Source organism: Sorex araneus, chromosome 2 (genome assembly GCF_027595985.1).
Source record: "Sorex araneus isolate mSorAra2 chromosome 2, mSorAra2.pri, whole genome shotgun sequence".
In the NCBI taxonomy this organism is placed as follows: domain Eukaryota; kingdom Metazoa; phylum Chordata; class Mammalia; order Eulipotyphla; family Soricidae; genus Sorex; species Sorex araneus.
The window spans coordinates 34,281,386-34,294,485 of NC_073303.1; the positions used below are offsets into that span (position 1 = coordinate 34,281,386).

The window sequence follows — 13,100 nt, forward strand, 5'->3', positions numbered from 1 at the left end:
GGCCTGGGGTCATGGGCCGCAGTCAGGGAGCCAATCAGATGCACTGCTGGGGACCAAACCTGGGCCAGCGCCTTCAAGGCTTGCCCACTGTACTGTCTTATTTCTCTGGCCCCAAGGCTGCTTTTTCTTTCTGGATCAGATGAAAGTTTTAAAATCTACGAGGTCTGTATCACTGTCATCCCGCTGTTCTTCGATTTACTCAAGCAGGCACCAGTAACGTCTGTATTCTGCCCAGCCCTGAAATTTTAGCAGCCTCTCCTTACTCGTCTTTCCCAACGATTGGAGGCTCTTTCAGGGTCAGGGGAATGAGACCTACCGTTACTGTTTTTGGCATATCCAATACACCATGGGGAGCTTGCCAGGCTCTACCAGGTCTAAATAACAATAAAGGGAAATGCAAAGTAGCTGAAGAACACCCTTTTCTAGAGAGATCCTGTCTCAAAGCTCCAGTCACACCACTCAGGCCCTACCTGGGAAGTTCTCACACAGGGCTTCAATGGGAGTATTCCTTTTGGTGTCACCGATTTTCTGATACCTCTCTTTTAATGTATCAGCCTGCAGAGAGGAAAGAGAGAAAAGATTTAGGAAGAGGAGCAAAGGAAGGGCGGTCCAAGGAGTTTGCAGATACAATGGCTGGTTCCCTCAAAACAGTGGGATTTATGAAGGCATCTCATACTCTCTCTGTAACAGGAACAACAACAACAAAGATGCAGAGACAATGTATTTAGATATGTGGAAACATCTGCTCTGGAAAAAAATTTACTTAGAATAGATTCAGCAATCGTTTTTATAGATGGATGGATAAATACCATCACATGTAGTGGTGGCTAGGATAAGAAAAGAAAACTACTCTGCCACAGCTTAGTACCATCATCACTGACACGCAACCGTTCTCAGAGCAACTCTATTTTAAGGTTATAAATAATGCCAGCGGCCAACTGGAGCTCCGTGGTGGTAGCATACGTGCTTTTCGTAGACCATACTGAAGTCCTGAGTTTGAGCACCAGAAGCAAAATGAATGAATGAATGAATGAATGAATGAAGCTAGTGCATGAGAGAGAGAGATGGAGGAGGGAGGGGAGAGAGTAGGTGAGGGGGAGGGGGAGTAGAGCTCCATTAGAGACCTATCAAGAGGCTGAACTGAACAGAGGAGGCGCTGTCCTGCGGAGATGGACTTGGCTAACTGAGTCCGGTCTGTTCAGGGCTTCGGAAAAGGGAAACTGAGCATCTTGACCAACGGTGTGCCCTCTAGGGAGTCTCAGGGGGCTTGCTGGACCAGCTCTGAGCAGCTGGAAAGTTGTTGTTTTTTTTTTTAATTTTGTTTACTTTGGAAACAGTTTAGAACTACAATTGCCACCAACATGATTTATGAACCATGAGAGAAAGTTTCAAGCAACTAGTAACAACACAGAGATGCATTTTGTGGCCAGATAATGAGCAAACAGGATGTGAAGGTAATCGACAAGTGTCAATACCAATGAGAAGGTCTACATGGAGAAAAAAAAAAAAAAGCCAGGAAGGAGAGAGCAGTGTTCTAGAAAATAGCAAAATCAACCATTCTGCTCTTTCTGTGGGAGAAGGGGACTGTCGGAACCCCTCAAGTCTACTTGCTTCTTTCTGCATTGACAGGCTGAGGTAATACCAGCTTAAAAGTACGTCTCATATTCTACTACACAAGGGAACTCAGAATGGATCGGAAGCTCACCGTTTCCTGGGGTACTAGCCAGAGGCAGCAGCCACGATGCGTATAATTAAAATCATCTCTGACCCGGGGCGCCTCACCAGGCGAGCCCCACGGCACTGGCTTCCGTTCAGCACCCCCGAGAGGCGATGCTGACTCTGGACTTGCGTTCCCATTCTGGTGGGCCTTTGGCCCGCACAGGATAAGCAACTATCCCCCTTCGCTCACGGGGGACACGGCCAGCGCTGCTGGTGTAGCCATTAAGGCAGCTGCTATGACCAGTATGTTCCAGAAATCCACCCCGGGCCCCCACTCCCACCAACACCGGGAAGGCTCCCCGCTACACCATGCGGGCGAGGAGGGCGCTGCCACGGAGCAGAGGGCAGCACCGCCAAGCGGGGAGGACGTGGGAAGGGATGCTGGGAAACCCAAAGACAACAGAGAAGGAAGCGTTCGAGTGAAGAGGACACATTCGCAAGACGGAGCTTGCGAAGTATCTCTGCGGCTTTTCTGAGGCCCGTCTTCCTTCCCTCCGTGCGGCTTACAGACGGGTCAGGAGTCCCTTCATTAGCACTGGATACCTTGAGTCCTTGCCAGGGCAGGCTGCCTCGAAGGAAATACATGAACATGTGGCCTAGGGCTTCCAAGTCATCCCGCCGGCTCTGCTCTAAAAGGGAAGACACATCACACATTATGTTTGCGATGACGCAAGCAGGAAGGGGTTCAAACCCAATAATCCCTTCAGAAATGACTCTGCTCTAGAAGCGCTCTGCTGAGTAATTAATTTACCTTCACCAGTATTTTAGACCAAACTGAAAACAGGTAGTCCTCCCTTTGCCTCGCTCTGTCACTGACAAGGAAATATCAAGTGGCAAGACTAAACTGAATCACTAAATGGTGAGGAACTACCTCTAAAACTCCATGGTCTCGCCTTCCAGGAAGGAAGGCAGTTGAAATGCAGTGCTATTTCCAAATTATGGGCTATGATCACTAGGGCAAGTGAACTGCAACTTGCACAGCTCATTAATTTTTTTTTTTTCTTTTTGGATCACACCCGGCGATGCACAGGGGTTACTCCTGGCTCTGCACTCAGGAATTACCCTTGGCAGTGCTCAGGGGACCATATGGGATGATGGGATTCAAACCCGGGTTGGCCGAGTGCAAAGCAAATGCCCTACCAGCTGTGCTATCGCTCCAGCCCCATTGTACAACTGATTAAAACAGAATGCCCAGCATTTTTTATTCATCATAAAACATCAACACCTAAAATTTGGTTACATATGTAGACATCAATACATAATCTATCAATTCCATTCCTCTTTTTTTTTTTTTTTTTTGGCTTTCTGGGTCACACACGGCGATGTTCAGGGGTTACTCCTGGCTCTGCACTCAGGAATCACTCCTGGTGGTGCTCAGGGGACCATATGGGATGCTGGGAATCGAACCCGGGTTGGCCACATGCAAGGCAAATGCCCTACCCGCCGTGCTATCGCTCCAGCCCCAATTCTATTCCTTTTGTATCATGCCCCATAGCCATCTGAAGAAAAATTTAAGGGCCAGAGAGACAGTACAGGGGATAGTGCTTGCCTTCCACGTGGCTAACCATAGTTTGGTTTCATGCTCACAACTGCAAGGAATGCCCACCCCCGCTCCCCAGAATAACCTGCTAAGAATAACTCCTGAGTACCCTATGATTGTGGTCCAAACACCACCACTGACCCACCCCAACAGAAAAAAAAAATTTAAACTTGTCATTAAGGTGTCCTTTATGGGCACACAAAAGGATTTCCGCATTCTAGGATCTTATCATATATAAGTATGACATATGAGTATGAACAAGTTGCTGGGCTTCTCTTTCTTTCCTTTTAGCTAGAAAAATAAAGATGACCAATAGCTGCAGAATATTTTATGAAAAATCAGAGTTCTGTCTCTGAAAACACTTTACAGAAGCCAGAGAGATAGTACAGACAGTAGGGTGTTTGTCTTGCACTGGTTGAGCGGGATTTGATTCCTGGCACCCAATAAAGTCTCCTGAGCCCCATCAGAAGTGATCCCTGAGCACCAGGGATATGGCCCAAGACTCCCCCACCCCCATGATATTCGTGTGTATTCGCTGGTTTTTAGACAATTTTTAATTTTGTCATCTACTGTTTCATCTCAGCTCTCCTGTGTATTTCTATTTTTAAAATCAACTTTAAGGCTTGTATCAGAAGAAATTACAGAAAGCAGATTAAAATGCAACTTTAAATCAGACTATTTTGTTTGCACAGAAAATAAAAACCTAAAAGAGTCAGGAAAGCAAGGAAATGCCACTAGGCTAATTCCAAACAGAGAAGCACAACAGGTTTAACTACTGCCTCCAATTCCGGGAGATTTGCATGAACAAATATTGCTCACCAGGACAGAGGGGGAAAGAAAAGACAACTTTCCCAACTGCACTTTGAAGCACGCCTTAGGAAGGGCCCTGGATAATGGGAGTAGGCACCCCAACAAGAGGCATCAAACTGGTAGCTGCTTATCAACTGAAGGGCATCTTTCAAAGACTGAACTAAAACAGCAAAACCATTAGAAGCCTTTTGTCTTCATGACCTGCCTGTACGGCAATCAAATGTCATATATATAATCAAAAACAAAAGCCATTAGACAAAAATAGTTTAACGGAACCTAAGAGACACCAATTAAAAAGAAAGAACCAGCAGGATGAGCTGAGGCTCCTGCAAAGCCTCAGAAGACAGAAGCCAGCCCATCAGTTTCCTACACTGTTTCACACCCTCTCAGCGCCTCTCCATTTCTATAGCTACTTCCTGGAACCCTAGGATGCACCTGGAACAGGACACCAAAGAAGTGGCTGCACTGTAGCTGGCTGGGCACTAGAGGGCAGCACTCTCCACAATTCCAGCAATGATTAAGCTGGGGGAAAAAATTTTTGGGGGGGTAAACCAAGGATAAATTAATAAAAATCTGATTTTTAAAATGAGATTTTTAAATTAAAAAGTTATGCATATACTTAAACTCACTGAAATATATAATCACCTTTCAAGTACTAAGAACCATGAAAAATAGGTCATGTAAGTCTTGAGCCATCCTTTAATCTATGTGAAATCAAGGAGAGTCCTATGACCTTACATGAAAACAAAGTGATTGATTAAATCAGAATTTCTCTTCTTTTTTTTTCCCCCTTCAGGCCACATCCGGCTTTGCTCAGAACATACTCCCGGCTCTGTGCTCAGAGATGACTCCTGCTGGGGCTGGCAGGCAGGGCAGGATGAAAGATCATACGTTGGTGCCAGGGATCAAACCTGGGTCAGCAGCATGCAAGGCAAATGCCCTACCCACTTTACAATCACTTCAGCCTCGATCAGGATTTCCACACTGGGATCCTGTGCCCCCCCCCTCCGTCCCCCGTGAGGCCCAGAATATTACAAGGGGGCCACAGGTGAAAATCATGGAAGGGGGCACATATAACGCAAGACTGGGACTAGCCTAGAGATAGTACAGCAGTTAAGGTACCTGGATTCGCATGTGCTTGACCCGGTTTGATCCCTGACACCACACGTGGTCCACTAACACTGCCAGGCATGGCCCAAAACCAAAAGCAAAACCTCTCAGCAGGCCAGAGGGACCAGAGCAAGGAGACCAGACTGGAAGGGGCCATAGTTACAATAAATGATTGATTTACAATGCACTGATCACTTGCAAAGGCATTTTCTAGCTGTCTTTCTTAAATAATGTCTTTCTTAAATAATCCATGATAATTGAAGTCATTGGACTTTTCAACTCTAAAAAATGAGAAGTTAAAACCAGGGCCATGCTTTGCTCCCATCCTCCTGTGACATGCCATGCTCACTCAACTCAGCATTTCCTCACGTGACATGCTGCAGGATGGTTCCATTTCCAAAGCGGCAAAGTTTTAATACTGGTCAGACCAGAAGCTGTGACACAGCTTCCTGTCGGCTAATCAGAAACAGACGCTCGGTTTACATGCATTACATCTCTGACGCTAAGCAGAATATATTTTGTAGGTGGAAAAAGGCACCCCGTAGTTGCATCCTAAGTTCAACCACTAAATATTACAAAATGGGTTAACCCAGTTTTTTCATCAGTGGAGCGTAGCTAATGTGATGTGGTAATAAGGATTCTTCCTTTCTTCAGCTTCTGCAGAAAATTAAGAGGCATTATTTCTAATTCATTTGAAGAAACACTTTCCATTCTTTTCCTGTATAACAATATATAATTTCTTATAAGTTCAAATACCAGTAGGGGGCCAGTGCTCAAAAAGAAAGGGTGCATGCTTTTTATTTATTTATTTTTTTAATTTTTCGACCAAATCTAGTGTTACTCAGGGGACCATACGGGATGCCAGGGATTGAAACTGGGTGGCCCATGTGCAAGGCAAACACCTCACATGCTGTATTATCTCTCCAGCCCCTAGGGCGCATCCTTTCCACGCTACAGTCCTAGGATTTGGTACCTACCATTGCACGGTCCCCTGGGACCTCTAAGAGTCCGGAGCACTAAACCAGGTGTAGTCCCTGAGCATCCTCAGGTGTGGCTCCAAAACCCAAACAAAAACCATCAGTAAAATTACCCAGGAATCGGAGCGAGTGATAGTATAGTGGGCAGGGCGTTTGACTTGCACATGGTCAACCCCAGGCTTGATCCCCAGCACCCCATATGGTCCCCCAAACACCACCAGGAGCAATTTCTGAGTACAGAGCCAGGAGTAACCCTTGAGCATCACTGAGTGTGACCCAACAAACAGAAAAAGGTAATCCAGGTATATAATTTGGGGGTAGAACATTCATCTCACATGTGTCAGGCTCTGGGTTTGACAGCTAGCAGGAAGGAAAGGGAGAAAGAAATGGCAAGAAAAGGAAGAGGGGAGAGGGGAGAGAGGCCAAGGGAGGAGGAGGGGGAGGGGAGGGGAGGGGAAGGGAGGGGAGGGGAGGGGAGGGGAGGGGAGGGGAGGAAGAATGTGTGTAGACCACAGCTCAGGGCACAGGCATGTGTAAATGATCTGCGGTTATTTTGTTTGTTTTGTTTTGGGGTCAAGCCCCAGTGATGCTCTGGGCTGAGTCATGGCTCTGCGCTCAGGAGACCGAATGTGGGCTGGAGACCGAGCCTGGGTCAGCTGTGTGCAAGGCAGGTGTCCTTCCCACTGTGCTCTCTCTCCAGCCCCAGCCCAAGTCTGTCCCCAGCAGAGCACGAAAGGGGCTCCACTTTGGTGACATCTAGCACTGCTTGGCCCCAGCAGCTCCGCAGCCTAGCACTCAGCCGGCCAACGCAGCCAACCGGCGTGCTTCAAGTAACGCTAGGAGGGTCTGTGGGTCCCCTAAACACTGCAGGGGAGAGCCTCGCCTGTGAAAGCAAATCTATGAAAAACTAGAACTAGAATTCCTGTGGAAAGCTCCGGTTTGAGACCTAGTCAGAATTCGAGGGCCATGTCACAACCATCACTCTGTATTTGCTATAATGTGGAGAGGATAAAACATACTGGCCAGTTGGAATGAGAAGTGAAAAACTCTGCAACTCTTTTAGTCCAAGCCTAAAGCTTCAGTAGGAAAGGCTCCAACCAGAAATGAAGGAACTCTACGACAACAGATGCTTAAAATACATTTTGTCTAATAAGTTCTAATGATCACTGTAATCATTATAATAACTATCACTATTATCAGGTAAGCACTCTACATGAATTCTTTTAAAATCCTAAAATGGAAGGTGCTGTTAGCAAACCTATTTATAAATAAATCAAATTATGACTTTACAACTTATGATCGTTTGCCCCATGTACAAAAGGAAGAGAATATGAAGCACTATGAAGGACTAATATTTGTGTGACCCCTTAAATCCTCGGAACACCTTGTGAAGTATTATTCTCACCTAGAAGACAAATTTCAGAGACATTATATCATTTGGCCAAAGTGAAACTTTTATAATAACTGGCAGAGAACTGACACGGGGCTTTCCATTCTAACTATAAAGTGCTCCATTACCTAAGTCAGGGTTCCCAGGAAGTTGCTGGAAACACTCTAGTAACAATGGTGATTTCAGCTCCAGTTGCATCACAATACTTTGCAAAGACATTTTTAGTCTTCCCTGGTACTACCACCCTCAACTGAACACCGTGTCCTCTAACTCCATGAAACAACTTTATTTTATACTTTAAAATACTGGTATAGAGGCGAGAGTAATAACTGGAGGCGAGTGCAGGCTTTGCACTTAGAAGGCCAGGGCTCAACCCCCAACATCACACAGGTCCCCAAGTACTGCTGGGTGTAACCCCTGAGCATTGAGCCAAGAGTAGCACAGGGACCATCTAGTATGCGCCCCCCCCCGAAAAATACTAGTATAAAAATTTTAAAGTACTATTATACAATACTTCATTAATACTGATCTACATTTCTCCAGTGCCCGGGATAGAATTCAGGGCCTCACACACGTGAGAAGTATCTACCACTGAGCTATATCCCTGTCCTTCATTAATATTTATTTAGTTATTTTTGTTTTTTTGGGGGGGTCATACCTGGCAATGCACAGGGGTTACTCCTGGTTTTACACTCGGGAATTACTCCTGGCGGTACTTGGGGGACCCTCTGGGATGCTGGGAATAGAACCCAGGTCGGCTGCATGCAAGGCAAATGCCCTACCCTCTGTGCTATCGCTGCAGCCCCCCTTCATTAATATTTAAAGACCTAATATCAGCTATGTCCAAGTCTGGGACATACTTGATTATACTGTTCACTGTAGGGTGGTTATTTTCTTTTTTTGTTTTTGAGCCACACCCTGTGCTGCTTAGGGATGCTGAGAATGGAGCTAGCTCAGCCACGTGCAAGGCACATTCTCTGTACTATCACTCCAGTCCCAGAGTTGTTCCTTTTCAATCATCTTGGGAACTTTTCTTCAAATGGAATCTTTTATGAAAGGTAAATACATAATAAGAGAAAGGGGGTGTTCCCAAGCAGTGGCAAGGGTTCTGCCTACTCCGTATACTATTCCTTTGGTACTCTCACAATACCCCCCACCCCACCCCCTATGTAGTGCTGAGGATCAAACCCAAGTCAGCTGCACGTGAGGCAAGTGCTCTACCCACTGTACTATTGATCCAGTCCTAGGACTCCTGTCTTGATTGCAGCTATTAGCAGTATTTGGGAAAACTGCCTGTCTTGAATAAAATGCAAGACTTACAGAAAAGCAAATGTATTTTTGCTATATATATATGAGGTTATAAAAAAAAGGCATAACCTCTTTCTTGTATCATTACTAACAAAATTATGTAAAGTGAATAGCTCAATTCGAATCACAGCAAAGCACACTCCCCAGAGCAGGTATCTTTTCATCGAAGCCCAATGTCCTTTTCAGAACAATCACTTATGGGCCAGACCTATGTAAATGCCAAACTCACCATTGAACTTACTCAAATGCTTTCACCTTAATCAAATAATCACAGACACACACCACTGAGAAACTTAAATACTTAGAAACACAGTACGAAGAATTTAAAATCCTTATGCTTGTTGTCAGAATATTTAGAGGAGTCACTGAACTTACCATCTGAATTGCTCAAGCGTAAAAACACCTCATAAAGCAATACAAACCACAAATTGTGATGCATAATGGGAACAAACATGTTAGTGGACTAAAAAGTTATCTTTACAACCTGCCTCTCTCATGGAGCAGAAAATAAACACACCTTTGCCAAGATGCGTGTTGATAGACATGTATCTTGCAGTTCCAGTTAAGCTTTTGTGTTCTCGATAAGGTATATGCTTTTTGGTTTCAGGGTCAATGTATTCCTTGGCCAGACCAAAGTCTATAATGTGAATAATATGCTCTTTCTTATTGCCTTGTCGGCCAATCAGGAAGTTCTCTGGCTTGACATCTCGGTAAATGAGATTCCTTGAGTGCACATACTCCATTCGAGAAAGCTAAAAGAGAAAAAAAAAAAATGACCTAAAGAACTAATATGAAAAGAACACGAAGATATTTTCTTTTACTAATCCAAGTTATAATGACTGAAATATTTATTCCTCAAAGAAACAAATTGCAAATGATGAATAGAATTAGTTATTTTTATACTGTTTCCAAAGTAAGCATGTAACAGGGAAGACGTGTTTACTACTAGAAAGAATACCGGAGTGTGGGAGGGAGCCTGTGAGGCGAGATGCTGCTCTCTCCACTCCTGCCTGCCCCGTCACCCAGCCCCAGCCCGACTCGCCTTACAGCAGAGTTAAGAGAAATGAGACCCAGAGGAGTTGATCCTGCTCTGCTATCACAGAGGAAGTTAGAAGCAGAGGTTTAAGTGCAATTATTACGCTTTTCTGTTAAAGGACACTGGGCCAGAGAGAGGACAGTGGATAAGGCACTTGCCTTGCACATGGCTGACCCGGTTCAATCCCCGGCACCATATATGGTCACTGCAGCTCCACCAGGAGTGATCCCTGAGCACTGCCAGATGTGGTCCCCAAACCAAAATATACAGCCCAAATAAATAATAAAATTTCAAGTTTTGGGGCTGGAGCGATGGCACAGCGGGTAGGGTGTTTGCCTTGCACGCGGCTGACCCGGGTTCTAATCCCAGCATCCCATATGGCGGTGCTCAGGGGTAATTCCTGAGTGAAGAGCCAGGATTAACCTCTGTGCATCACCGGGTGTGACCCAAAAAACCAAAAAATAAAAAATAAATAAAAATAAAATAAAATTACAAGTTTTCTGAGCTAATCTGCATCTTCTCAAAGGAACTGTTTTTGACTGCTCCTAGGCTAGTACCAAAGTGAGTCCTGTGGGAGCCAAGAGTGCGCCTCGGTCTGTAGGAGCAGCCGAGAACAGAGAATCACAGTGAGAACCCAAGCGCACCCCGGGCTCTGATGGCTAGGACAACAGATCGGAAGAGCTCCAATCTTTTTCCTTTTAACTGAATCACCGTGAGATACAGTTATAAACTATCGTGATTCAGTTTCCGCCATACAATGATGGAGCACCCATCCCTCCACAGTGCTCATTTTCTACCACCAATGTTCGCAGTATCCCCCCACCCCCATCTTCACCCCGTCCTACCCCCTGCCTCTGTAGCAGGCACCTTCCTTCTAACTCTCTCTCTCTACTTTCGGGCATTACGGTTTGCAATACAGATACTGAGAGGCCATCATGTTTGGCCCTTAGTCTACTTTCAGCGTGCATCTCCCATCCCAAGCGATCCCTCCAACCATCATTTACTTAGTGGTCCCTTCTCCATCCCAACTGCCTTTTCCCCCAGCAGGTGAGGCAGGCTTCCAAACTGTGGAGTGATCATCCTGGCCCTTATACGTCTACTGTCCTTAGGTGTTAGTCTCATACTACGTTACTGCGCATTCTAAAATGAGTGCAGCATTCTATGCCTGTCCCCCTTTTTCTGACTAATTTCACTTAGAAGAGTGCCAATCTTCTCTCAGATGCAACAGGGCTTGAGAAAATCTTATAATCACATGTTTACAGCTTAAAGGAAACAATGATGAAATTATTCACATTCGTTCAATGTCTCTTAGTCTTCCTCTTTCTCCCTAAATTATATGCTTCCGTGTCAGTTAAAGACAGTTCACTGCTCCCAAACACAAGTTCTGCAAACAGTGCAAACAGGGGCCGGTGCGTGCCTCCTCTGGACTCGAGTCAAACCCAGCAGAGTATGCGGGTACCAGGGGTCACTCCAGCTGGCAAGGCTCCAGCAGGGTCCGAGCACTTGTCTTCCTGCGGAGTAGCGAAGACACTTACCAGCTGGATGGCTATCATCAGCACGGTCTTCAGTGTGAACGTGCGGTCACAGAGGTCGAACAAGTCCTCCAGGCTCGGCCCCAGGAGCTCCAGCACCATGGCGTTGTACTTGCCACACGGCCCGAAGTAGAACACCTGTGGGAGACCTTCACCTGCGAGCAGAGAGGGCACAGGGGGACAGAGGGGGGAGGGGGACAAAGAGTGAGACAGCGGCGTCAAAACGAAGTAGTCATCAAGTAGAGAGAAAGAAACCAAAAAGTGCAAGTTGTGAGATTTCCATTTTGTTTCAGTGTCCCCTGGAGAACTTCAACAACAAGATACTACACTTTCCAAGGGGACAAATTGTGAGTCTCGGCGGCTGTCAAGTGCACAGTGTTACCTCAGATCGGAGCTAACGTCAAAGCCAAAGGCTTTTCCACTGATACCAAAGACACCCTGACCAATAATGGAGCCCAGAGTGAGTCGCAGTCACCCCAAGATACCCCAAAGTGAACTATTACAGAATGTTCAATGGACAGCTCCTTGAGCCCCAAGGCCAGCCTAACCGAACCTGGGCAGTTAGCTGGCTTCATTAATGCTTCTGCTCACTGGGGCTGGAGCCATAGCACATCGGGTAGGGCATTTGCCTTGCACGCGACCGGCCCGGGTTCAATTCCTAGCACGATTCCTAGCATCCCATATTGTCCCCCAAGCACCACCAGGTACACTAATTCCTGAGTGCAGAGCCAGGACTAACAAATGAGCATTGTATGTCACCAAAAAAGGAAAAAAAAAAAGTATTATGAAAATGTGCTCATGAGTCTAAGTCTCTCAGGATAAATAGCCATAAATTATTGGAACCATTCATCATACAGAAAGAAGCCCATACAAGTTCCATTCTGTGCATCATTTCTCAAATAACTGTACATGAAGTGGCCAGTGCTTAGTGGCAAAAGACAAAAACAGATGCCCAATAAGAGTGTCTCATCGCATGGAGATTACTGCCTGGTAATGATTAAAATTTAAATTATTTAAATGTAAATTCACTGAAATTAACTGAAATTTAAGACTGGAATGATAGCACAGCGGGTAGCATAGCGTTTTGCCTTGCAGGCGGCCAACCCGGATTCGATTCCTCCGTCCCTCTCGGAGAGCCCGGCAAGCTACCGAGAGTATCCCACCCACACGACAGAGCCTGGCAAGCTATCTGTGGCGTATTCAATATGCCAAAAACAGTAACAAGTCTCACAATGGAGATGTTACTGGTGCCCAATCGAGCAAATCAATGAACAATGGGACGACAGTGCAGAGCTAATGTATTTCACCTTTTTTGCAGTTACTTAAAATCTATTGCTTAAGAATGTCTTAACTGGGGTCAGAGAGATAGCAGAGTGAGGAAGGCGCTTGCCCTGAACCAATCCCTGGTCCCAAAATCACTGACAGGAGTGATCCTTCAGCAAAGAGCCAGGAGTAAGTCCGAAGCACCAATGTCAGGTATGGCGCAAAAACCAAAAAATAGACACGAATGTTTAATTAATATCATTTTGAGAAACCCACTAAAATGAGGAAGAAGCTTCAATGCAAAACATGTGTGGTAAACTGATCTGCAAGTAATAATTAGATAATAGTAGTAAGGAGGGAGAGGTAAGCAGAAACAAGGTGGTTTATCATCTGTTCTGAAAATAAAGCACTAATG

The 13,100-nt window shown here is 45.6% G+C and overlaps 1 protein-coding gene across 5 annotated transcripts in view; it reads right to left on the minus strand.

The window, feature by feature from the left end:
* CSNK1G1 (casein kinase 1 gamma 1) overlaps positions 1-13,100 on the minus strand; it is a 161,413-nt gene that overhangs the window by 36,056 nt on the left and 112,257 nt on the right. For all 5 annotated transcript variants that reach the window (XM_004619619.2, XM_004619620.2, XM_004619617.2 and 2 more), the window contains 4 exons: positions 11,426-11,577; positions 9,372-9,606; positions 2,263-2,348; positions 471-555 (listed from right to left, as the gene is read on the minus strand). In XM_004619619.2, the coding sequence (XP_004619676.1) occupies positions 471-555; positions 2,263-2,348; positions 9,372-9,606; positions 11,426-11,577 (558 nt within the window). The remainder of the gene's footprint in view (positions 1-470; positions 556-2,262; positions 2,349-9,371; positions 9,607-11,425; positions 11,578-13,100) is intronic.